At 42.9% G+C, this 27,596-nt stretch overlaps 1 protein-coding gene across 1 annotated transcript in view; it reads right to left on the bottom strand.

Annotated features, from left to right (window-relative positions):
- Positions 1-27,596, bottom strand: part of TANC2 (tetratricopeptide repeat, ankyrin repeat and coiled-coil containing 2) — a 255,436-nt gene that overhangs the window by 50,944 nt on the left and 176,896 nt on the right. Inside the window, exons 10-14 of the mRNA XM_075036249.1 lie at positions 26,912-27,037; positions 18,772-19,053; positions 16,307-16,440; positions 4,752-4,983; positions 1,478-1,644 (exon numbers count right to left, since the gene is read on the bottom strand). Coding sequence (XP_074892350.1) covers positions 1,478-1,644; positions 4,752-4,983; positions 16,307-16,440; positions 18,772-19,053; positions 26,912-27,037 — 941 coding nt within the window. The remainder of the gene's footprint in view (positions 1-1,477; positions 1,645-4,751; positions 4,984-16,306; positions 16,441-18,771; positions 19,054-26,911; positions 27,038-27,596) is intronic.

The following is a 27,596-nucleotide window of genomic DNA, read 5'->3' as shown; positions in this document are numbered from 1 at the left end:
CTTATGCAACATAAATGAAAGATCATGAAAGGCCCTTCCGAAGGAATTCTTGTGTCATGGGCTCTCAGTCACTGCGAAGAGAGGAGGAATGACGCAATGGAGCCGGACAAGGCAGATTCAGGAGAAGCCATCAACTCTCCAATAAAACAAAGAGGGTGAGCACAATGCAAAACCAAAGCTTGCAGTGAAGACCGTAAGGCTGCAAAAGCCCTAATTACATGAGGAATTCAAGTCATAGGGATGCAATTTACCTACAATTACAATAAGATTTCTTCCAAATGATGTCTAATCTACTCCATTACCGAGCAAAAAAAGAACTCCAGCACAAACCAGCAGATAGCCTGTGCTCTCCTGGTGTCTTGGGGAGCAGCTGCCGTTCCCAGCTACAAAAGCAGTGTGCAGCAGCTGGCTGCCTTGATGGAGCTGGAACCAGCACTCAGCTCCCTGCCAGGAGGACCACAGTAAATCAACCTGTGGATCTCAGTAAATATTAGCCAATCTCAGTAAAACTGCTTAATGGAGCTCGGTAAAAACGAACTCCACAGCTCTGTGCTAATGAAAAAATGGCTAATAATGAAAAAATGAGAAACGCAGAGCTGCAGACACGCCTTTCTGCCTGGAGCAGCTGGGCCAGGCGAAGAGCGGCTCGGAGCTGGCTCCCAAACGCGTGTCCCGTCCCCCTGATGTCTGTCTCCTCTGGGCTCCTGGCTCCGACGCTCAGCGTGAATGTTCCCACAAGTGATGCTGCAAATCAACCAGCTCTACTGTGAAACAGTTGAAAGAGCAGATCTGCCCTAACTGGGTCATTGTGTTTGCTTCCCAGCTTGCTCATTCGGATGAGCAGTTGAGCCAACAAACTAAGGTCAGCTTAATCCTCCTGCCAAAAGAGTGATGATGAGTGGCTAAGGACAGGCTGAAGGTAAAAACCTGCCCAGCTGCAAACTAAAATAAAAATACTTGAGAATAACCCAAACAACATTCAGCTTAGAGCTTCGGCACTCAAGATAGTTGTCTCTGAGCTGAATAATGTCTTGGCCTGACACTGACTCCTCCAGACTGAAACAAGCACAGCCTCGCTCTCTGGGTCACGCAGAAGGGGTGTGGAGATACAAATTCCTTTCCCTTCCACACGGAGGAGAGGATGCTCTTGAGCAGCACAGGCTGATGGACGTTAGGCCCTACCCTCCTGATATGCTTGCTGAGTAAGTAGCCCGTTGGCATGTGAGCTGTCTCACTCAAATGAACTAAACTATTTGCTGATGAACATTTATTGACATGAATAAGTGATGCTGGATTAGATCCATTCAAAGCTGTACAGTGAGTTTGGGGACATGAATGTAAATCCAAGTACAAAAAAGCCAAACGGATAACCTGAAATAAAGGGTCTTAAGCAAATCCAGATATCCACTAAGATCTTCTTTATCAAAGACCATTGTGACAATGACACAGTTTATCACAATTCTTGGTCTCAACATACCTGTAGACTTGTCCTGACTGTCACTACCAGCTTCAGCCAGGAAGGGAATTTTCCAATCATTTTGCTCAGGAATGATACTATGGTGTCTCCATAATCTGGCTTGTGAAATTCAGCCTCATTTAAACCATCAATTAATATAATGAAATCTTCATCAGGGATCTTCCTCTCTAAGAGAAAGAGAAAAAGCATTTATTTGAAAGGCTAGACACGTGACTATAATGTACTGCAAAGTCACTACAGTGTTTTAAAGCATCATCAGATATTGTTAAAGAACAAAAAAGACACAGTAGCAGCACCTTTCTTATGATACATTAATTGCGTATATACACAGAGGTAGGCTCACACATACGCAATCTCAATTCTTCTAAAATACATATTTTAGTTAAGACACACAGAACTGTGATAACCCACAGATAAAATAGCTAATCATCTTTTTAAAAATTACCTCTTCCACAAAGTCCAATGTTACTTGATGTGAATCAGTATCTTTCTGCTAAGTTTTAATAAACACATTATTAGCGGTTCTTTACAGTTTTGGTATTAAACTCTCACCCTGATGTCAGCCTGTCTTAATTTTTGAAACTCCTAAATGAAGGTTCACCAAAAATTCACTTCCCCAACACCTCTAGATCCTTCCAATTCTGGTGTCTGCACTTTGGGCACTGGCTTCTTGATCAACTAAGGTCTAGGCAAGTGTTTTGAAACAAAAGCAAGTCTGACTGACAGGCAAGAAAAATTATCTGACGAGAGTAAACCATCAGTCTGCATGTGTGGGGAAGGTCATTCAACATTCTGGAGGTTACATCCTCTGTTAAGCAGAGACTGTTCAAAACGACTCTGAACTTCCAGTAATGTAAAGGAGTTTGATCACAAGTCTGTAGCCAAAGCCTCTTTTATAAACGAGTCGGGGGGAATAAAAAAGATCCTAAAAAAAGCAAATCACAAAACTGGGTTTTTCCACTGCTGGTGAATACAGTAACTAAACTGATGTAGACAATGAAGTCAGTGTTTCTATGTCAGATGCTGAAAGCTGAGTATAGATTTATAAGTAATAATATAGATTCTTTTGGATTTGCATCTTAAGTTCAAGTGGTATCTTCTCAAAGGTAATCTTGCCTAATAAACTCAAAAACGGGTGGGAAATGGAACATTTGAGTCTATTGTTGGCATATGCTTGTAACATGTACTACAGATTCTGATCTGTATAAAGTTTGCTCTCCTTTGTAAAGTACTATGGATAAATCCTGCTATCAAAAAGCTCAGTATTCCCAATAGCAGGTGAGCTTTTCTCTTTGACTTTAAATTGTATCAGGAAATCTTCTGTAAAAACCCAGCACAAGATGTTCACCGATGACATGAGCTGTCTCTGTGGTGTTGCGGGGAGAACAGAAACGCGTAAACACCTTGCATTCAGCACTGCTGAGCATCAAAATCCCATCTTGTTCTTGCCTTACATTACCAAGTTGCATTTATTTCCTAACATACTGTTAATATACATATGAAAACCACATATTTTGCATTAAAATTACCATTGATCCTTTTTCAGTTAACTTCTCGGTAAGATTATTTGGTACACTAGAAAATATACTTTATGACTCTCTGAAATCTTGGAGTGAATATAGTGCCTGAATTTTATACCCACATCTCATGTTTCTCATAAAGCCTGAGGGAGAGAGGAGAAAGCAGGGAGTAGGGGAAGAATAAGAACTTTGTTCTCCTATATATTATTTAGATTCCTTCAGAGTAAAAAAAATATATTTGAGAAACATGAATCTAACTTTCTCAGTGACATTCACCATTAACGGCTGCGCAATAATTTTGTCCCAGTAGCATTAGCGCTTTAACAGCACCTTGTAAAAGACCTGCTGATATATTTACAGAGTCTTAAATGTTATATATTTTAAAACCAATTTCCAGACACTGTTCATTTTGTTACAAAACACTTGGTGCAAACTAGCTTGCCAGCGCTCTTGATCAGCAAGGTTGAAAGACGGGAGTCCTAATCATTGGCTCCATTGGAGCTCTGTTAAGTGCAGAGCCCAAGAAAAAAAAAAAATCTTTTATTTAAATTTTTCCACCCCCCAGAATTTAGGACCACATGGGGGTCAACCTGCTTGGCAAGAAAAATAAGCATCCTCCGAAATGCTCTGAATTCAAGAGCTGGAATACCTCCCAAGGAGTTACTGTAATAACCACATATTATTTTCCTTTAGAGCAGCGGTTCCTAAATGTATCTTTATTTTTTTTTTTTTTTGCCAGGAGGGTTGGTAAGAAAGACTAGCCATGCTACTCCTACAGTGACATTTGTCCATGCCAGGAAAATCAACTGCTGTCGAGCTGTGCTGGCTCTACGTGTGCTTTGTGCCTGGTGGAACCACACATGTTGGACCCAGATGCTGCTGCTCAGTTTGGACACTGTGTTTTGAATTGCTGATTTGAACAACAGGGCTTTGAATCTGGTAGAACCTGCATCTATTTCACGTTGGCTCCTGCACTGTCTTATGTAGGGTGGCAACAGAAAATTATCTGAATTACTTTTGCAGCACACCATTTTAATAAACACCGTTTTGCAGGACAACAGAGTCCTGAACTCTGCAACGCTCTCACAGTTTTCATGGCAACGAGCAAAGATCTTCAATCTAGCGATTGTCACAACGAATTGGTTATATCTAGCAGAGGAAAGAAAGAAAAGGAGACAAAACCAATGCTGCATTAGAAAAAGCTCTGAAATCCATAATCAAGATAAGGCTTGTTACCAGTTCCCCTTGAAGCTTTACACAGAGTACCTACAGTTTTTTATGGTATCAGGTCTTTTGGTCAAAGCTTCAAATTCTCAGAAGTCCACTAAATAACAGCAGGGAAAGGGAAAAACATTCACCCCCTAAACAGTTAAATCAGAATACATTGCCATAAGCAGAGCTGTGCATGGAAATTGTTGCTTGTTTTCACCTTCAGAACCGCGAGGCCAGATTTGGGATGTGAAAGAAAGCAAGAAAAGAGAGAGCCAAACGCACGCTGTCATTAGCATTTCATGGATGGCCCTGAAACGCACACCAGGAGGAGAGGGGTGGTTAACCCCTCACTTCCAAACAAGCACAAGGGCATATCCTCCAGATCTCACCTCTTCCCTGCAGCTCTTGAGACGCGAAGCAGAAGGATTAATCTACGGCTTTGTTTCAACACCCGGATGCAACTAAGCAGCACGTTTAAAATAATAATAAAAAAAAAGGGGTGTGGTTGCTCAGGGAAAGCATAGGGACCGCCGTTACAATACCTTTGTGCAGATTTTCCAAGGGCTCCAGGACTCCCCTTCGGAAGGAGGCCATGGGGTCTTGCACGCAGGACCTCAGGCTGAGCATGCTTTGCAGGTGGGGCTCTCGCAGGAGCTGCTCCCTGTAGGCGACGAACTGCGGCGAGCGGCAGAGCAGGGCGGCCACGTTGTGGACAAACTCTGGCACCAGGCAGGTGTAGGCATTATCGGCTTGGCAGTAGTGATAAGCGACAACCTAGCAAAGAGAAAAGGAACAAAAAACCGCATCTTCGTCAGACGCGAGTCGGGCGAGTTGTTAAAAGCAGCATTTTTCGTTTGGTGAGTTTGATGTATTCTGGCAGGTGAAGTCTTTAAGAGTACCGAGTGTTAACTACCTGTGACAAGAATCCAGACAAATCAGTTGGTAAAAACAGGCACTGATCCTGAAAAATGACTGGACCTGCCACTTGAGGAATAAATGAAATTAAGCTGTAGCTGCTCACAGAGACGGACAGTGACAGTAACTGACATATTTGAAGTGCTGCGCTGAGCAGGGAGTGATAGGATTGTGCTCCAAGCTCTGTTTAAGGACTTGGTGTCAGTAATAACTTGTGATTGTTTTCTTGAACTTATTTTTTATTTGCTATTTTCAAATGTCAGGCTCTGTAGAAGCAGGCAGAGAGCACGGGCTGAGTACCTTACAGCAAGGTAGCATCTGCAAACGATGGATTCCCGTGAACAGGGGGGGAATGTCAGACTTACTATACATTACTCATTCACTGTGATCCCACCCTTCATTCAGAAAATCAATTCAATTAAAAAAACAAAACAAAACAAAAAAACCACCCTTCATCTTTTCCCAGGTCACCTGATCTTCCCAGCTCTTCAAACTCTGCTAGAACTCACTAAATTCTGACCACTTATTAAAATAAGCAGAAAACCAGTGATATCTTCTCAGTCCAATCTGCCAACTTTCCTGTTTTCTTTTGCAATATAAAAAAGGTCCACAAAAATCTCTCTCTGCTTGTAAAACACTCAGCAGGCTGCTCCAGTCCCGCTCCAGTGCCCAGCTCCTCCTGCTCCCTTACTGGCACCAGCCTCCTCGTGGCACCGCCTGGCCATTTGGTGTGAGCCTCTGCCAGGTCAAAAAGCTTTTCTCCAGCTCCCATTCACTGGGTTTTCTTTTCAAATGTCACTGTTCATATCCAAAAATATCCCAGCAAGGCAGGTGGGATCAGTTTCGCACCAAAACCACCATTGCCCTGGAGCACTGTAGCACAGAATACAAACATCGCAAAATAAAGCACATTTCTGAACATGGGAAGGACAATATAACTGAGGACACTGCGCACATGAGAGTTCTGTGGCCTCTCTGGAGGCCGTGTGAGCTCGGATGAAACGTGGCCTGCGGCTGTTGGCCGTGATTAAGGCTTTCTGGCTTTCCACCTGCAACAACCAGTGCTCGGTTCGCAGCGGGCTCCAAGGCAGACGGGGTGGTGCATCCAGGCTCTGAGCTCTGCCACTGCCAAGGATGGTACCGAGAAATAAAAACATGAGGCTGTGGGGTCCTCGCACATCGCTGGCTCAGCACTGGCTTTTAATTTTAAATAGTTATCTATGAAATTACCAATGGGGTATAATGCAATCATTTCCTTTCACAGTCAAAACGAGGTGTGATGCATACAGTGATGATAAAGCCAGGTTGTTATTTCAAGCATCAAGACCTAATACATGTGCTTAAGCTTTAATGGATACCTCCAAATTCCTAACAGAAGTTTTCCTACCAGCCAGTTAAAATATAATGTATTCCCTTAGAGAACAGCACTGGGTAAAGCAATAATAAAGGTAGTGATTTCTTTTTAACAATCCTATTTATTTGGGGATTATAACTTGTGGATTCCACAGTACAAAGTTCTTAAGCAGCCGGCCCTTGATATCAGGTTCCCAGTAACAGAAACCAAATTGCTGCATGCAGAGCTCTTATTTCCTACACAATAGGTGTGTAGACACAAAAATAAAGTCTCCTTTTTATGAGTGGCCAATTAACTTCTTCCAGGAATCTGAAAAGCCACTTCATGGAAAAGGGGACACACCTAGTACCCATGAAGAGAGTGATCACTGCTAGATATGTGGACTTATATACAGTTACAACTCAATTAATTCAAGCCCCTTCACATACACTCTCGATCCTTGTGCTGGATTTACTGGTATATTGATTAAGCCTTAAACAGTAGGATAAATGCAATGCTTAATAGGTGTATCTGAAGCTAAACCAGTAAGCAATGAAGATTTTGGAAAGGCAACTGAAGGAAAGGCATTATGATGTTCTCAGAAATGCAACTGCGCCAAAATTTCATCTTGATGTTATTTATTCTCCGTGACATTTTCTCTATCTTCAAATCAAAGAGAGACTGCCAAAAGCCAGTGCTGCAAGCTGAGCCTGGTGCTAGAAATCGGGCTCCTCACTTGCAGAACCAGAGTTGGGTGGGAAACAGTTTTCACATCCTATAAAACTTTTCAAGGTTTCAAAGCATTTCCCTGTTCCACCCTTGGGAATGAGACCAGGGTTAATGTGAAAAGTGAATGAAAGAAACTTCAGGACAAGCAATGGGTTGGTGTTGATGGGGCTCATCCCCAAACACGTTCAAACCCTGTTCTTTCTCCCCTGAATTAGGTGAACGCCTTTAACACCCAGCCACTAATGCTCTGGCGAAGGTCTCTTTCCAATTATTTCACTTTATATTTATTAACTGCTCAAGGATCCAGCAAGAGGGCTGGATTTACATCTCCACTGCTTAGGATTCTCTTCTAAGACACAGGAGACCCTGTCCAGACCTTGTTCTGCACCTGAAATGACCACTCCATAAGCTAGTTGTAATTCTGGGGTGTTGTTAGTCTCTCCTCCTTTTGCTTGACTGGACAAGCCAAGAAATACATCCAAGGAAAAAAAAACCAAACCAAACCAAACCAAACGCACCAACTTGTGCAGCCTGGAAATGAACTTTTCACTGAAAAAGGTGTGCTCTCAATAAAAGCTTCATTTTCCATAAATGGAAATACTTTGCTTTAAAAACCTTCTTGAAAAAGTTCCAACCATCTCTCATCATAAACAAAATCCCTGAATTAAACATTTAATTTTAACTAGAAACTGTTTTACAATAAATGAAATCACTCTTCCAAAGGTATGGTCATAACTGGATGCTGTGACCGGTAAACATTTATTTTTGTCTGATACAATTTAAGGCATAATTTTTCTAATCATTTCAATTTGAACTTTGTCATCACATAGCACTAAACACTATAAACACTAAAGTGGACTTCCAAAACTTCTAAACTTTTATTTCAGCTATCTGGTTTGTTAAATGAAGTTTACAAAGTTGGAAGCGGAAAAATTCCTTGCTCTGAAGTTTGATTAAATTTAAATCACTGGATTTCAAACAGTCAGTATACAATGCCTATAGGCATTATAAGCAACCCTAATGCAAGAGAAGTGGATTACAATGAAGGATGAGAAAAGCAACACCTAGATCAAGAGAACTGTTCAAAAATATCTGTTTATGTCATTTTTCTAAGGGCTGAGAATGCAGTTTTGACAAGTCGAGTGACTCCACGCTGAGAAACCAAGGCATTATGTTGTTTACATTAGATATCAAATGCCAAAAGTTACAAACTTGTACAATTTCCTTTCTTGCTTGAAAGGGAGCTTCAAAGTAATTCACACTTGTAAGATGCATATTTTACTTCCAATGATTATCTCCTCTCCTAAAATAATTTGGAGAGTCTAGCTGGCTACACACCAAAGAAGTACATTTATCGTGAGCTTTTCGCTAGCCAATTTTAAACATTAATGATGTGTTATAAGGCTTGAGAAACACCAGACACAGCGAAGGCAGAGCGCTGCCTCTAACAAACCATGGCCAACGTTCAGCACAACCCCATTCTCTCCTGAAGTGGGGTCGGGGAGCACCAAAACTCTCATTTACTCAGAAATGACACAAACATCATCTTCCTAACTGCTACAGCAGAATTATGAAAGATACTATTTATATTCTCTTTAGGTGTCAAATCCAGTAGGTCTTCAGGAGTCTCTTCTCCCAACCCTTCCAATACCAGCCACCCTACTCCCTCCTTTCTGCCACAACCACTTCCCATTCCTCCCTTCATCCAGCCTGACGTAACCTTCACCTTCCTACCACCCTTTCTGCTGTCCTTCTGTTCAGGTTCACTCCTTCGCCCACCCCTTTCTTGGATGCAGGACTCGCCAACGGCATCCCATCCTGACATGCAGACGCCGTACATCTTTCCTGCAGCTCTCCTCCCCGCACCAAAATGCTTTTCCGAATCACGGCCACGCAAACCGCGCTCCAGGTCGCCAAGGCCAAGCTACTGATTTCACCTGGCTTGGGCTCAGCGGAGCAGATATGGAAGAATTCCATGAAATCGGAAAAAAAAAGGGAGATTTCCTCATATAGGTCAGGACCTAGGAAAACAGGTGCTGGAAGAAGGAGGAAGACACTCGTGTGTTAAAAGCAAAGCAGCTATTCCAAGGATAATGGGAAACGCCAGTGGAAGAGGAGGGGAAGAGCCTCATGAATGCAGAAGGAGAGGCTGGAGAGGGCACAGAGAGCGGAAAAAGAGGAGGCACAAAAGAGATTGTGTATTACCTATAAAGTACAGAGGGAAAGAAGAGACTGAACTGTGAAGGGGGAAAAGAAAAGAGAGAAAGGGGAGAAAATGACATGTCAGGAGAGGCAAGAGATAACAGTAATATGAGAAAGGCTGGAAGGACAGTGTGAACATCAAAGGGGAAAGAGGGGCTGAAGATGGCTCAAGGGAAATAAGTTATTTTTACTTAATAGGACAGGCCAATTTTAAGCAGTTCTCTGGCACTATTTGCAAAAAAAGAATATCCTCCATTTAAGCAGCATTCCTTTGGCATCACGCCTCTGGTGTGATTTGTCTCTGCTTCCTTCTGTAAGCATGTCATGCAAGGAGGCCATTCTGCCAAGCCCCCCTAAAAGGACCAACCTCCCAGACACCTGAGCTCACAGCAACACCCCGGTTCCTCCAGTGCCTTTAAAGGGCTTCAACACTGTATTTTAACCGCATTTCTGCGCCTAATAAGATTTATCTTTTTTTGACCCATACAAAATAGCTTCAAATAAATTCAGTTTAATTCTTTTACCTGCCAAAATGCCATTTGCCAAGCGTAACGTTGGCTGTAATAATGCAAATGGAAATCAGCACTGCTGTATTTTATCCATTGCACATGACTGTGCATGTATGTGGTGACCCAGTTTGTTGGGAACATTCATTACTTTTACATAGCCGAGAATGCCAGCAAATGCCCTCTGAAACTCATTAGTGTCGCAGGGCATCAAGGCTCAGAAGTAATGAATCCCTCCACCTCTCTGTAAGGTAGGAGTACTCCCTTTCTTTCTATACGCCTGCAGCAATGATAATGACACTTTGGCTTATGGCTTGGAGGATGGGGAGAAGAGCCTCTGAAGCCACCAGCCGTGCTCAGCATCAGCTGAGTGCGCTAATGCAATGGACGTACAGCTGCTCGACATAGGGTACGACCCATTAGCGCAGCAGAGCTGGCTTTCAGGTCCATTTGTTTAAGTGCTGCTACCACAAGCAACCACACAGCATCCAGAAACCCAAAGAATATAGCTGTTCAATGGGTTATTTAAAATTGTGTAGCCGATCCATTAAAAATCCTCTGTGAGTAAGGGATAAAACCTTCAGGGAAAAAGGGGGAAGGTGACCCTAACCAGAGGGGACCCAGTTCAGGCTTCTTCCTTTGAGCTGAACTGATCTCACCTTGGGCTGTCGTACCTCTGAACGGTGCTGGTGCCCCTTGCTGAAAGGCAAAGGTCACCTAGGACACGTATTTGCGGGTCAGTATTTTTCGACACAGGCTAGGGCTGGTGGGAAAGCTTCTCATTTCATTTCTCTGAGGTGAAGGACCAGCTCCAGACAAGCCAGGTTGAGTCACCATCCCTGAAGTTATTTGAAAGACGTGTAGACATGGTGCTTAGGTACATGGTTTAGTGGTGGACTTGGCAGTGTTAGGTTTACAGTTGGAATCAATGATCTTAAGGGTCTTTTCCAACCTAAATGATTCTCTGATTCTAAGGTCATGCTCCAGCTGAGCTGCATCAGCCCAAGTTATATATTGCCTAGCATCATTTGGAGACAGAAAGGCAGCACTGCAAGGACAGCTACGTGGTGACGTAGCGATGGTCACTGACCTACCCTGGCCAGAGGAAGTAAAGTCGAGAAGTATTTTAGTGGATAAAAGATTAAACAGTAAAAAGGCAGGAAAAGCAACATGGGAGAGGTGTGCAGTGCTGCCTTTTTATGGATCTTAGGTTTAAAAACCTTACTGTTTATATCACAACTTTTTTTTTCCAGTTTCACCTTAGAGTCATTCCGTGATATCAGGCAATATGTTTATAAGCACTAAACCGCAGTAGATGGGTTTACAGTTACATGAAGCTACGTATTCAGCTGTACATGCCTAGCTCACCAGGAAAGCTGGTATGCATCTATTGCAGCAAAGGAGCCAAGTCTAGCTTGACTTGTTGGCATTGCAGAAAAACTGGCAGCCTGCTCATTGTTGGAGGGCAGACTTGAAATAAATTCAGCAATCCTGCAAACTTATTTCCATAATACATGCATATATATTAAAACAAAAGACTAACCAAGCAGTTTTGCCAGAAATGCTTATGTTTTATTTGCAAGTGTCAAGAATGGTGTTGCAATGTGAGTAGTTTTATTCATGACTTCTGAGAGTTTGCCAGATCTGGCAAGACAACCGCTCGTGTCCTCCTTCCCTGCAAGTCTCCCTACTCCATGCTATGGTACAAACCCCTACCGAGACGGGATGGAGGAAAAGTTGCAGAGAAACCTCCCCAGCAAGGACGGCTCCAAAGTCCGCTGCTGAGAGCTGGGCTCTGACACACATCCCCACGCTCCTCACCACGACCACTGGGAAGTCCAGCAGGAGCCACTGCCTCAGCTCCTCCCTGGAGGCAGGAGAAGCCCGTGAGTGAAAGGGAAAAAAGGGGATTGTGCCAGCTCAGTTCCCAGCAAGGATTAATGTTACCTTTAAAATTAGGAAATTGATTCACAGAAATCTCTGCTAAGAAGCTATTAACATTGCCATATACTTAATATTTTCCTTGCAAGGAAATGGAAGGCGAGGCATTTACCTTTTGATGCCTCAAGTTTCCTGGCACACTTCTTTATCCCTGTCTACACAATGCCAACCACAACCTTGAACACAGCCCTGGTGTGACAGCAAGACTTTGAACTTTCCCTTTTAAAAATATTCTCCCTTGACATATCCAAAATGATCACTAGGAGCTGGAACAGGCCAGCCAGAGCAGACTGGGGTAATGCTCCAGGTAAATTATACAGGGGCATTATTATACTTCCAGTATTTTCTCCCCTAATCTCTCAAGGCAGAATCACTCTGCTTCCACTTCCAAAATCTGAGTAAGATGAGCTGTTGGGAAGAGAAATGACAAAACGAACAGAGCAATGTCCATTTTAAGCTCCTTGTTTTCTCTCATTCTTTCAGGAGAAACTACTGCAAACCCTGAAAAGTATCCAACCCTTCCTGCCACGATCGGTGCTCGTATGGCAAAAGACTCCATTGCTGACCGAGGAGATGGACTGAGACATGAGAAACCTCAACAGCTGCGCACCAGGGTTTGGGAGGAAGGGAATTTTGCCCTCTGTTTTTGATGGTTTTCTCCTCCTAGGACCCACCAGTGAGGATAACTTCAGATAACTCCTACATCAGTTGGATACAGTTTTCCTGGCACAGTTTTTGAGGACAAAAATCACGCCTGCTACTGGTTTTCTGAACTGCCTCATTTCTAAGCATTTTTCTTCTCCATTAGTTTGCTGATGAACAGTGAACTAGAAATCATGGATGACTTCAAACTGCTCCCTAAGAATACAACAAAATAATGCTCTTGTCCAGCATGGCAAGACTGAGTGGAGCTCCTGCTAGGCAGTCTTTGGTTACTTATTTTTCAAATTAATGATTTGTTCATCTCCGACAACAAGAGCTAAAAGCAACCCTTGCCCCCAAGAACTTAGTGCGTGAAAAACAAGCAGAAAAGTACAACCCTGAATAATCCAGAGGAGGAAAAGCAACTGTTCACCTTTCATTTCTGTCATCATAAACACACAACTTCTGAGTTTTGGGATAAGTGACATTTTCAGAAGGAACGGAGTGGGTGAGAGGGACGGCGTGCTTCCCACTAGCATTCTGGAGCCTGCGCCAACCATTACTTAAGCATGTTAGTATATTATTAATCACTTTCATAATGATCTGCATTTCTCTAGCAAAATGACCATAGCACAACCTGAGACCATCCTGCTCTGCTCAGTGCAAGCAGAGGTGGAACATCTGCACATAGATTTATCTAGCTCCTTACACAGATTTCACGTATCTCCTAAAATACTCCTGACAATTGTGGCTGTCCATCACTGTCAACACTTTCTTCCCTACTTCAATTCTGACTCTAGTCTTAATACAACTATAGAACACACATGTCCAAGAAATACTTCTCCAACCAGACTAACCTACGGATGGGTCAGTCTTCCCTTCACTTCCTCAGGCTCTTTTTTCTTCAGCCAGCTGAACAAAAACTGTTTTAAGTAGGCCATTAGCAATTCTTTTTTTATTCCACAACTACTGATACAGGAATATGCCACTCTTCTCTCCCTTCCTCCTGCACCAAAGGACATTCCACTTCTTTTTTTTTTCCTTCTTTTCTTTTTTAGATTAGACTTTGGAGAGCCTTTAGCTTATCTATATGAAGGATTTTCCTAAACTGTCCCCAAGAAAGACTGTTGGAGAATGTGGCATCAGACATTCAGATAGGCAGCTAAATTATTTTAAACAACTATTTTTATTATTGTCTACCAAGACATTCAGTGTATTTGCTCTGTTTAGGAGTTCAGCATCTTCAAAGCCTCTTATGAACAACAAATTCTCACAATCTCTCAAAGGCAAGTTAGATGTGTGTGATTGAGTTTCTGAATGAGGCGATCGCACACAGAACAAAGAGCTCAACACTGTTATTTTAATGGATTTTCAATTCTGTTGCCAGGTCAGTAATCCTTTTTCTCCCAGTGTCACTCAGAGACTTCAAAAACCACAGCTGGGGTGGAATAGTCAGTGTTTGTTTTATCTAGGAGGACATCATACGGCATGGTTCTTTCTAAGCAAATCAATTTATCTGCTGTTGACAGCAAGTATTCATCAGTGGTGAAGCCGAGTTGTACTACTCAGGAGGTTACTAAGAGTGCACTAGGCACACGACTTCCAGCTATCAATTTGACAAACATCCTAAACCATTTTATTTGCCTTTATTTCCCTTCCTGAGGCTTGATAATCCATCAAACTTACTGTTTGTAGCATGCTGCGCAGCAGTGCTGGAAAAGGCTCTGATGCAATAAAACCAGAATTGTTTATGATAGAGAATCATCAGCAGGAATATGGAGCTAAAAAAAAAAGCCAACCAAAAAACCTCCCATACTTTCAGAAAAATTTCCCTCTGTGGTAGGAAATGAAGCTCTGAATCAGGATATAAGCTTGTGCTTTATTTCAATGCATGCCTTCATCCAGCCACACACTGCAGCACTACCTGGAAGACAACTGCTCTTCCAAATCAAGAAAACCAAGTAACACCTAGTTACGTATTCCTTCCAGCATCAGATATCAAAGGACCATTAGCTGCATGGATCACTTTTCTTTTAATAGGCAGGGAAATGGAGGCAGGCAGATGAGATGCTGGTCTCCAAGGATCCCAACAAGGCTAACGGCAAAGCTGGGAATAGACCCAAGGTCTCCGAATGCTGAATCAAGCCATGCCGCTGCTGCTCTGACTCATCCCAGGAACTGTTTGCTAAACACTATGAAGCTTTTCAGAAGTTCTGCATGCTGTGTCAGCTATTCGGGTAGAAGCAGCGATTCCAAGTACTCCAAGGTCAACTCATCAGCCTTGGCATTGATCTTTTCATGAAGGCCTAATGTTTGGAAGCTGGTGATGGTTATTTCTGGAATCTGCCTACATTTACAGTAGTTGAGATTTACTGGGAGATTAATAATCATACTAAAAGTCTGTAATCCTGCTGCTAGCACAAGAGGTAGTACGTCTTCCTAACTCATTTGTTATGTTCTGACAGCAAAACACAGGATTTGTTTCGCAAAAAAACTTTGGCGAGGGGATGAACAGAGCTTTAAAACCCTGTCCTAAAGGAGTCTGCAGCCAATGTATAACAACCTATTTTTACCTTATTTTTGGCTATAAAGATTGTTTCTTGCTCTTTTCTCCAGGGAGCAGAGATGCAAAAAAGCTTCAGTGCATGATCTATGCACTGGATGCGACACACTGTTTGAAAAACTCATATCCCTTACCTTTTTCAGGAGGAAACTGAAGCTAAAACTGTATCCATTTATCAATTACGTATCCAGTAGGATTACTTAAGCACCCAGGGGAAGAAAGTCGAGATAGATGAGGTATTTTAAGCAGAGATAGTACACACTTTACTGGCTTTGTGGTAGTCTGTAATGCTTAAGATTTGCAAGGAATATGATGACTAATGTATCCTGAACAAAAACAGACCTGGCCACTGCATTCCTTTCAAGAACTCCACGTGGAAGAGGAGAATAACAAGTCTTAATATTTATTTACACTGATACCGCACGCTCTCTGCCTTGCCATCTGGGTCCAGCAGAAAAGCAGATAGGACAAGACAGTATCTGGCACAAAAAGCCAAGCAAAACACATCCTGGTAATAATTTGGAACAAAGACTTTGCTTGACATTTTCCTCTCCAAAGTGGGAGCAGGCAACAGGAAAGCATTAACTGCTCACATCCTCTCAAAAGGTGTAGGAGGAGCAAACTCCTTGGATTTCAAAGCAATATAATGGCACCTTCCCACCACCACAACAGTAGGGCTAAATCTCAGTAATACAATAAAATTCAAGCTGTAAATCTCCCCTAGAGTAAGCAATCATGTTATATACAATCCACTCTTGCCATAAACAATTTGTGTATTGCTCAAAAGGCTATGATCTGTTTTGTAGACTTTTCCAAAAAACACCTAAGCACACACGCAGCAGTAACACTCACAATCTGTGCCTTTACCCACCGTATGATACCTGCTCTTTTCAAAATGAAACAGTTGTCAAACACTTGGCAATTTTATTTTCACCGTTGAAGAAAAATGAACAATTATTCCCGTAACTATGTCATATCATAACATTTGTAAGGATAAAGTATGATGGCTGGGAAAGGTAAACTCTCAGAGTAGAAGGGGAGTGTATTTGATGTAATGGGAATTTCATTTTACAGAAATAACTCTCCTCGGCTAATAAAACTTGTTCCAGAAGTTTTTCTCTAGACTCTCTCCCAGCAAGCATTTGAACGCATACATTTTTCAGTGCGCCAAGTGATGTAAGGCAGGAAACCTTCCAACCGGTTCCACTAAAACTGACATCTTTCCCAAGGACCAAAAAAGAAATCCCAAGACAAATGTTTCCGTACCTGTGAAGCAAGTCTCCGCATGGCCTCTTCCTGGCGCCGGCGCATTTCGGGAGTCCCCGGGCAGCTCCCGCTGGTGATTGACGAGTGAGCAGAAGGCGGCTGGGTTAAGGGCAGCTCTCGGTTTGCATCCACATCTGTCCCAAGGAAAGAGGTTATGAATTGCTACAGGACAAGCATGACCGACATTATTAGGCAGCTGCTGTTTTCTAGCAAGTCGTGCATGGCAGCTAAAATACTTTCCACAAATACTCTGGTTAGGATTTCAGGCAGCAAGAGATTGTCACACCATCCAGCCAGGCCAGAGGCTCCCCAAGAAACTTCTTTTGGAAGCAGCACTTTTGGGAAGGACCGCTAAGATAAAGCATTGAGCTTGTCTTATTCATCTTCTCCACTGTAATTTCATTGACTTTAAAATAATCACAATAATTGAGCGAATTGTGTGCTCTCAAAGTTATGCTCTATCTTCAAGTTTGGTACATTTTAGTGCAGTGCTCTCCTACTCTGCAGTTCCGCCAATAGATCTTCCCTTGTTATGAACTATTGCTAGTTAATTTGGTTCCGAGTCCTTCAGTGAAGACAGCCAATTTTTCTGAATTATGTACCGATTTTATAACATAAATAAATGGAGAGCCACAGCTAACATATTCATCTGAAGCCCATTAATGTAATCAGAGGGAACGAAGCAGGAGTAGCACCAGGACCTGGAAAAGGCTTGCAAGCAAATAATGAATTATACCGGAATCTTCTCTGTCAAGTTTAACTGCTTTCTATTGCGTTTTAGCCATTTCTTTTGCCTGGCAAAGCAGAAATTGGCTTTACTGGCAGATTGTTACAACTGTCCATTCACCTGGCCTTTGTGGGTAACATTTTCAAACATTTTCAAGCAACTCTTATTTTTGCTCCTCAGTACTCATACAGACTATTTTTCAATGATGCTAAAACATGCTGTACTTGATGATGTCCAATTACTGATTTCTTTATTTTAGGAACATGTTAAAAGCAACAGTCCTCTTAAGTGCAGCCTGTACTAGCAGAGGATTTTCCTGAATGGATTGCTGCAATGCATCCTTGAGCTTGACTTGAAATCATGATGCAAACAATGACCCATTTAATGGCAAACAACAAAGGAGGATGACTACTGCCTACACAATTAAGCCCTGAATGTGTTAGCAGTGATGCACATTTTTGATTTTGAGCATGCAGCAACACCTCCACCTGTATTATTTTTCTGAGACAGGAATTAAGAGTATGAGGCTCTATTTATGCCAGTTTACTTATGCTGATAGCACAACTGCTGTAGTATAGTCAGGTGACCTGATTAGCATTTATTATTAAACATAGATTTTACTAAGCATAATACTTTTTCAGCATGTTAAAAAAAACAAAAACAAAGAAACTTGCAGAATAATAATTATCTTCCATAGTTAGACTAGGACTTGTGATCTCTTTAGGAAATAAAACTCAAATTAGTTGATTGATTCTGAAGGTCTCCATCCCAATAACTAACACTAAGAAATCATTCAGCTTTCAACTTCATGAACAAACCAGAGCGCGAACTAAACAACAGCATGTTAGGTGTGACCAAGGATCTTCATCCTTTGTGCATGAAAGATGCAGGGCACCTTCTCATTTGAAATATCCAAGCTTTTAGTCCAGAAACAGTTAAGCAGAGTAGTCTCTTTAATCTCCACAATCCCTCTAAGCAGACTGGGGAGACATACAGTTGGTGCACTGCAGTTAAAATATAGAAACAAGCCCTGCCTTTCACTATGCATTGTTCATTTAGCTCTGACAAGTGACACTATTCAACATGCCAACATTCAGTGACATTTCAGATATTTCGACATGGCTAACAGTACTGCGTTCCAGTAAACAGATTTAACTACAGTTTCACTGAGATACAGTGACCTAGATCCTTAAAGATACCTTTAGGTACCTAACCCAGTATTTTTAGTCCTGTCTTACTCACTTAACTGAGAGCTGAATGATTTTAAAATGTTGTCATCCCCACCTGCAAACATGTCAGCACAGAATGATGTGAATTGGATGGGACTGCAAGAGGTAGAGCAATGCTGCGTGCCGAGCCTACATGGGCTTGCAACCGACCCTGAACATTTATACCATGATAAACTGAGATAAACAAAACATACAGGAAAGAGAATGCGCTGGCGTATATTTGTAATAATAAAATACTGGCAATTAAAATTGGAGTCTTCCCAATCAGAGAAAATCTGTGATTTTTCTAAATCAGAGAAATACAAGACAGACTATTTTGACTCTCCAAAAGGTAGACTTGGAATAGGAGCAGTATAAATATTGCTGACAGGTGCTTCCTTTGCTTGGCAACAAAGACTAAGCTGATTTCTTAAGCCTGAAAAGGAATGGGATCTTTTCAGCCAAAACCATTACAAAAGCTGATGGAAAAAGTCTCCAGTTTTTTAAGATCTGTGTACTGTTGTACTTACGTTTTGGAGAGGCATGCGGGCTATCAGAAGCAATCTGTCTCATACGTGTGCCATGGCAGCTGAGCGCAACCAGTCTGGAGATGATGGCGGTTTTTCCAAACCCAATGTTCCCAACAATCACTACACCTCGGTTGACGCTGGCGTTTGAACTCTGCAGCTGCGCATCTATCTCGTGGAACACCCAGTCCCGGCCAACGAAGACGGACTCGGTGGTGATGCTGGGCACCTCAAAGAGCAGCGGTTTCAGAGAGATGTCGGGAGGTCTATAAGGTGCGAAGCGTACTGTATACAAGAAACACAGGGAAAGAACATGAACATCAATGCTAACAGTAAAACTATAGTTTGGAAATTGCTGTTTAATCTTCCTTAGAAATCTTTTCATTGCAAAAAGTGAAAACAATACATGCTTGTTTATTACCCACAGGTTTGTTGTCAAAAGCATCTGGCTTATTTTCCACCATAGCCTTTTCCACCAAAGGAGTTCAGAGAATTTTACAGGAATAAGTAGTTTACAGCTAGGGAAAGTGTAGCTGGAGAAATGAAATTTCTTGCTTAAAGTCACCATAATCAAAGGCCCTGCCACAGGCAGAATGGTACGCTTTCCAAGGCAGCTACCCCTGTGACGAAGTACTGTATGTCTGTTCAATATACAGATATATAATATGTCTGTTGAGCACAAAAAAAAAAAATAATCTTAGCACTTAGAAGTGTTAAATCAATCTAAGCAAAGTTATTTCAACTCTTCCAAAGTATATAAATAAAACCAGATTGCCGATAGGATTTTCCTGTACGGCAATCAAAACATTTTCTCTTTTCACAAGGAAAAGCGGCGTGGCAAGCAACGTAAAGTTAACAAAGAGTGCAAGAAATACCTCCCCAGCAGATCACATATGCTGGTGCAACGCTAACACCTAAAAACATGGATATTGATCCTGTTACTTTTCCCATTTTTTTATGTGTTAGATTATAATAAAATGTACAACTAAACCCAAGCCAGCCTTGAAACCTTTTCAGGAACATTTGGGGGTGGAGGGAGAGGGTATTTGCCATTCTTTCCATTTGGCGCAAGCTATCTAGGGAACACACACCTAAAAAGAGTAACAATTATGCCCAGAGCCGGTGCACAGATGCTATTAGAAAGATCAAGTCATATGGCGCATTCTGCCTATGAGATCCGTAACTGGGAGATGACATGCATAAATCTATAAAAAAAAAATTTTAAAAGTGATGGAAGCACTTTCTGCTGACAGAGACAGTTGCTGGATCTTCCCACTTTACCACCAAATTGGTTTCTTAATTAAAAACTTTCAGAAGGTGGCCGCAAAGACAGCAGGTGATTCCCACTCAGGGGGAGGTTAGTCATCACACTGTGCGTTTTAGCTGCAAACTTTGAGTTTTAGAACATAATTCCTTCCAGTCAGGGCTAAGTGACGTGGATAGAGCTACATCCATGGGACATGATTTCAGACCTGGACCTGGTATGGCAGCTCTGAACACACTTTCCAACTGCAACACACGCACTGTACTTCACATTCAACACAGACATTTAAGCTGACAGAGTAAGCTGTGGAAAATTTGAGCTGTGGATCACAGAAGTTGAGTTCAATTTGTTTTGAGATCACATGGCATGCTGCAGACGAAAACAACCATACAAAATCTAGATGTCTCCATGGTGTATTTTAAAAGAAAATCCCATGAAGCCGCAGAGGAGGAGTTCCCCGAGCGGGACTGCAGAAGGATTTAAGTAAAAAAACCTATCAGTTTGCTCAGTGTTATCTCTTGGCACGATCACACTCCCATCATTTACATTAGCCGCTTCCAGTGGAGACGGTTTGGTTTCTTTGAAGTTTTAAAAGCCCTCAGACATTTAAAAAAGTACAAACATCATTCAGCGACTGCTGACGTCTGTCATTTCTTCACTCGCGGCCGTGCAGGCGCTGGGGTACGGACCGTGCTACTGCACCAGGCTTTCCACCAAAATCATCAAAAATAGTTTATCTAATAACGACAGGGGGATGCTTTATCTATGTGGGAAGAAGTTATAGACGTGCTACCGTCCTGAAGATCTCACTGTAAATATAAACACGCGGTTTTTGAACAGACCAGCGTGCCGCGCCAAGCTCTGCGCTCTGGGATGAGCTCCACTCCCAGTGCAATGAATCCCTCTGGAAGCTACGAACCCCACCAGTGCCCGCTCCCTCCCAGTCCCCCCCAACCACCCTCCCTCCCTCTGAACCAGTCCAGCAGCAGAAGACCTGCTCCCCCTGCCCCAGTACACCCTGTGCCCCGACTCCAGCACTGCACTGGGACCCTCCCTGGGGAACTGCTGAACTGACGCCCGTGGCTCAAATCACCTTGAAATCCCTGGCAGACGTGACCAGGGAGCTGATCCGTTAAACCAGAGCCGCTAAAGGGGTTGGGATTTAATGTTACATCAGATGCGCCTAAGGAAAACAGCTTGTATTTAAAAATGTTAGGTATTTTGAATTTCCTTTTTTTTTAACTGATACAGAAAACGCTGCAGACAGGAGCTGTATTTTTATTCCCACTTGAAAATGATGAATGTGCTTTAAATTTATCCTAGGGTGGAGATGCCTTTTGAATTGCATGAGCTCACAAGCAGCTCGTTTGATTCCCCTTGCTGGGGTCTGTCACGCGAGCGCAGCGGGATGCGCTGGCACAGGAAGATGCTGGAGAAGCAAAAAATTGCTGGCGGTGGGAAGGGACGAGGCAGCGAGGCTGCTGCCGCCAGCGGTGCCGAGGCAGCCCCGGGGGCCGCGCGTCCCCACGTCCCCATCGCAGCTCCTGGCTGCAGCAGCACCAGCCTGGCTCCCGGCGGCAGTGGGACCGATGGGCTTCCCACCAGCGGATGGCATATTGCAAAAGCAATAGCACACGGACGTGGCAGAGAGAACCAGCCGGAGCGGTTCGACTGCATGCAAATTAAGCGTTCCAGCAGTGCATTTGACGAGGGAAAATTTTTGTTTGCGTTATGCCGCCAATACTATATATAGGAAATTCAATGAAAAAAATTTAAAAAAAAATCAAAAGACTCCATTTGGAAAACATCAAGCTAAGATTTGTTCTTGATAAGCTACAGCTTTGCTTTACTTGTGTGTGCGTGTATATATGCGATACATTGTGTTAGTGAGTGAAAATGTACAATAACACTCTTCTGAAAGCCAGAAGTCTAACAGGTACCAAATGGTCTCGGGGGCTAATGCAGAGACAAGACTGATTAAATATAAAAGCTATGGGATCCAGTAAGGTCCTGCTTTACATAGTGGAGACCTGGACTCAAATCTTGGTTTCTTTTTAGAGGTGCAGATAGCTTTGAGGCTGTGTGACACCTACACCTTCGACCACAACACCCCAAACAGAAAAAGGATATCCTCAGGATCGGTCTTTATCCAAGTGTTAAAGAATGAATCGTGAATATACACATCTTGGCTGTAACCTGGGAATAGCATACCCTGTCCTAAAAAAGGCTTAACAAAACCCTGAGAAGAGACATACCCACTTACCTACCTGTATCCAACCTTCCTGCCCCTCCAGACCTCCCAACACCACCAGTCACTGCCAACAGCAAAGCAAACCTCCTCTCCTGCCAGCCTGGTGGGATGTTTAATGACTTGAGGCTCTGTAACGTCGGGGCTCCCAGCGGGCAGGCGATGCTGGTAAGCATCTCGCCATTAAGAAAACACTCAGTGCCACATTGGTTTGGACACGAGTGCTGAGAACACGCTGGTTGTCCCACCAGCCACCAAAATCACCTCCATGTGCCAGCAGAAGACATTTTATTTCACCACGCCATCTTTGGAAGAGAAATGCAGTATCAACGTTTTCCTAGCCGGACTGTCAAAAACGTTTATGAATAATTTAAGACTGCCATTGACTAATTGCAAGCCATGTGCCAGACCCTCATTAATTCCCGATACTGTCTGCTGAACCACGCCAAAATCCTCCCCTGTTACTATTTATTTTACAACCCTCAGCAGCCAGTGGTCCCCACGCACAGGCAGGCAAGGCACAAACCCAGAGGAAGACCCCGAAGCCCTGGGGGGATTCTTCAACTCTTTGAAAAGAGTTGAAAAAATACCCCGCACCACAGGGAAAAGAGAATCAGAGAGAAGGAAGGCTGCACTGGAGCTTCAACATTTGGGGCAGAAATTAATTAAAGGATAAGCTAATGGAAAGGGCGCTGAAAAAGAGGATGAGAAGGTTCAGAAGTATCGGGTGAGGATGTATGCACACATTTTGGATGAACCCTGTTAGCCACTTGACTTTAGTACTTGTGAAAATCAAAGTATGTGACTAAGCTGCCTTCCCATCCTTGAAACTTAGTCAAACACTTGCTGGGTTTTATATTCCTTTTTAATGAAGCATTTTATAGAACTTAAGCCAGAGTACCACAGAAATACCCCAAACTTCTGATAATATCTTAACATAAATTAAACCCATACTTTTCCTGGAAATCAGTGTGTGGAGTGGAACAGAATGAGGTCTGGTAGCGTAAAATTTTCATGAGAGTTGATGAAATACTGTGCAAACTTCTGTAGAGCGCAAGCAATAAATTCAAATCCCAAGCTGAAACACTGCCTACCATACCCATCCTGGCTCTTTTTTGTGGCTGAAAACTTCAATTAAATCAAACAAAAGCTGGTTGTATTAGGTGCATGACTGAAAAAAAGCCATTGGGCTGAAAACAAGCAGGAGCAAAGTCAGAGAAAGGCCCGTCCTGCTTTACCACATAGGTCACCCTCTGCTATATAAAGCGAATTTTTAGTTATTTTAGTTGTTGAAAGACTCTAAAAATGGCTGTTCAGAAATCATTTCTTTACAGAGTCCCCTCTCTTCAAACAGGAATTTTTTCTCAGCTACGCTGGCAATCAGCATCCACAGCTCATTAGTTGGTTTACATTTTGTTCTAGATGTGTTTTGTTGCCATTTTAGTATCCCCTGGTGGAAGATACATCTTGCTGCCCAAAGAAAGCCCTTACAGGGCTAAGCTGCATAGCCTGCATATTGCCAATATGTTGAGAGGAAGCCCAGGTGAGAAGCGCTTTAATATTTATTACAATGAAATGCAGTTCTGAATAACACAGTATCCATCAGCACATCAGCGCTGTGTCCTTCGTTAAATAAGAACCCATAAATTAGCCAAACGTCTGAGTTTATCTCCTTTTCTAGCTTTAGACTGCAACTTCTTTCAAGTGTCATCTTAAATCTATACATCCATCAGGATGAAACCAGTGCCTATTTTTCATAGACCGTGTGCCTGAAAAGTCTAAACTATTTTGTAGCATTTTTAAGAAGCGCGTGAAACTCTCATACCCAAAAGGTGACAGTATTAAACACACACCATGAGGAAAAACACCCCAGAAAATTACAGAAGACAGTTTAAGGAAAACATGCTACTGCCATATTGCTTATATTGATAAACAATATATTGATGGAGTCTGAACCATCCTCTTCTTCACTCCAAACCTCACCTAAACACCAGGGTTCTTCACACCTTGCATCAACGCTGACATTTGCTTTTTGGAGAAAAAAAAAAAAAAGTCATGATGGCAACAGTTGGGGTGTTCTAATACCATATAATTTGGTTGCCATCTGGCTCCTGCTCCACGGTACATCACAGCCATCATCTTGTACTTTGGGTTACAGCAACCCTGAACAGCTTCAAATCCCGCTGGCTGAAAATAGTAAAAGCAAAAATTGCATTCACCATCCTATTAAAAACCTGCCGTTGGTACGAATATTTGTCATGCTCTTAGCCGTTGGGATTGCTGAATTACTCCCCTGGTTAAAATAACTGATTTAATAAAAAATAGCAGGGACAGTCTCCCATTTGGTTTCTCTGCACTGGGATTCTTGAACACTGGGAACAAACCAGTGGGCTGTAACGTGTCCCCCTGATACAGGGCCAGGAATTGCTTCGCTATTTCAGCCCAGTGCCAAGACTAGATTTAAAGTTAAACCCGAGTTTAGGATTTCCAGTTGGAACAAAGAGTTGGTGATTATAGCAGCCCAGATCGATGCAATTTCACAGTAATATCTGGAACATGTATGTATTTGGGGGGAAAAAAACCCTCACATATTCAATGAAATGAAAATATTTCCAAATAGTGGTGGTTCGGTTTTTTCACATCTTCTTCTTCTCCCTCTCTTTTTAAAAATAGCATAGCACCTCAATTAGGATCAGAAGCAAATTCCAAAAAATTGAAACACTACTGCTGTTCTCATGCAACCTTCACAAAAAAAGGAAAAAAAAAAAGAACAAAAAGAAGAAAGAAAATATGTAGTGCTGCATGGTTTTCAAAAGTGTGTCTGGAAAACAATTTGATTCTGTTCCTACAATAAAGTTTAATGTTTTGGATGCAATCACTGCAAATTACGAAGCCTTGGCAAGCTGCTCTGTTCGAACATATGGAAATTTTGTCTGTCAAACTTTGCTTTCTTCACTTACTGCCTGCTAATACATTTTTATAACTGCCTCACCAGCCAATATGATTTCATTACAGACTGCAATCCAAAGCGACACAAACCCACTTTTTTTCTTCCAGTTGAGGGCTCATGTATTTGGTAGAAATCCCAACCAGGCTGTAACAGGTCGTGCTTGTGGTGCTGAGCAAAAACCCAACATGCCACCCTCCGGCTCCTGATTTCCTTACCTGAGGACGGTGGGCACTAGCTCAAAATAAACCCCAGATAAGAAAAATGTTTAATGTACCACCAACTGAAACCCTTCTCCGTATGTACTGGGGAGAACAAACTAGTCTCATGGCACGGCAACGACCAGAAAAAATCCCAAACGAGCTTTCTCAGCCATTTACTCATTTGTGCAATGGCAAATGATGGGGATGAAGCATTAACCTGGCGATCTGCTGCAGATGCAGGGCTGTCACGCTGATTGCTTGTGGATGCAGCCAAAGACTGTGCCCAGATTAAAAGGGGGATGGAAGTTGTAGGGTGGGCTGAAAACCCCAAGGACATGAGGTGACTCTAGCTGGAGTTGCCTGGAAATAAACAAAATACTAAAATGTCAGCCCTGGCTCCTCTTCTCATTGCTAACGTCTTTTTTTTGTGCAATTTGCCAGGACGAACCACAGAAATTTCCCCTCTCAAAAGGCCTTTCAGAAGAAAAAGGGCTGCCTGAATACTGGCATTGTGAGTGCCTGTAAGAGGGATGCGGCAGGATGGTGGCCCCACACACTGTGCTTGGCTCCTTCCCTACCGGTACGCTGCAAACTGCAAAGCTGGGGCTGTAATCCTTTGGTTTTGTTTCAAAACAGAAGAAAAAAAGAGTAGCCTATCAAAATTTCTCATTTTTTTAAGAAACTATCAAAGTATTAGCTCTGCAGTGCTCAGAGACTGACAGAGGGCTGGTAGGGGAGCACTCAGGGAGAGGAGTTTGGGGATCTTTTGCAGGAATACCCTTATGTGATATAGGGGTGGATGTATAGGTTCAGTCCCAGGCCGTCCGTAGGCAAACACAGCCCATCCCATCACCCCAGATGTGGCTGCCGGGCTCAGGGAAGGCAGCACCCTCGGCAAGCTGAACACGGAGGAGATGGCCATCACCCCGCCTCGGGGCGCAGAGCGGCTCTGGCAGCCAGCGCAGGGGCTGCAAAGCCGCACGCTGGTTTTAACGTACAATTTGCCGATTTGTATGCGTGTTCCTGAAAAATGAGGCTGCTCAGACTTTGGGCCAATTCGGTAATACAATTCCTCTACAATCCATTTTTACACCATGGCTACGTACAGTGTGCTTCTGGCAAACCAGACATTTTAAGTCAGCCCAGAAAAGCAACCCCAAAATGTTACGCTGACGGCACTTCACTGATCACGGAGCAGTGGGGCACCATCCAGCTAACTACCACGAGACAGAAGGCAGGAATACTTCCTTCATCACTTCATTTATTTTCTCTCCCCTCCGATCTGGCCATGCCACCACGGACACTGCAAATAAAGGAGACTGGTTCACATCCTCACGGAGAGGCAGCGCTTAATACCTGTCCGTAAAACAGTCCTGCTCCAGGATTTTCGTAAGGATGTAGACGTAAGCGGCTAAAGTACGAGCTCCCAGTCCCGAGAGCCCTGTGAAACGCGAGCCCCGAAGCCCCCGGCGCGCTCCTACCTCGCAGGTCCTGCTGCGTGCGGGCTCCGGCCATGCTCTGCCGCGGCATTCGGAGGGATGTCCGCAGGGGAGTGTGTCGCTGCTCGTCCAGGTAAGCGAGGTCTTCTAAGTGGGCTGAGCTGGTGGCTGCCATGAGAAAGCAAACAACGACATCACAACCTGGCTTTTTGGATCTAATACCCTGGTTATTGGGGTTTTTCGTTTTTTTAAACAAAATATGCAGAGTTGTAACTACATTGAGTCAACATGGCTAAGATGATCCAGTCTAATTTCCCCTAGCGCAGAGTAAAGAAGTGTTGGGTAACTTCTTCTCATGCCCCATCGGTATTTGCTCAGTTTGGACTCCTGTTGATTTTCACAAATAAAAAAAACACATGGAAAATGGACACACGGGGCCTCTTATACCTGATCTAAGTTCTCCCCATCACAAAACTCACTCAATTGCATGTGTGCAAAGCTTGACAGATACAGTTGACTTTTCCTACTATGTAAGACAACTCAATACCACATTTTATGCTGAAGCCCACAATCTCCCCTTCAATTATTTTAGAGCTACTTAGTTTGGATATTAACATTTATCTGTTCATAAAGCCAGAATTTGTGGCAGAAAAATTAAACTTTCAACAGACCAGCAAAAATACATGAATAAATGAGAAAAATGTTATCTGAACTAAAGAAGATAACT

This window comes from Buteo buteo, chromosome 9 (genome assembly GCF_964188355.1).
Source record: "Buteo buteo chromosome 9, bButBut1.hap1.1, whole genome shotgun sequence".
Lineage (NCBI taxonomy): Eukaryota > Metazoa > Chordata > Aves > Accipitriformes > Accipitridae > Buteo > Buteo buteo.
The sequence above is the reverse complement of the archived record's forward strand: the minus strand, read 5'-3'. Positions and strand labels throughout refer to the sequence as shown.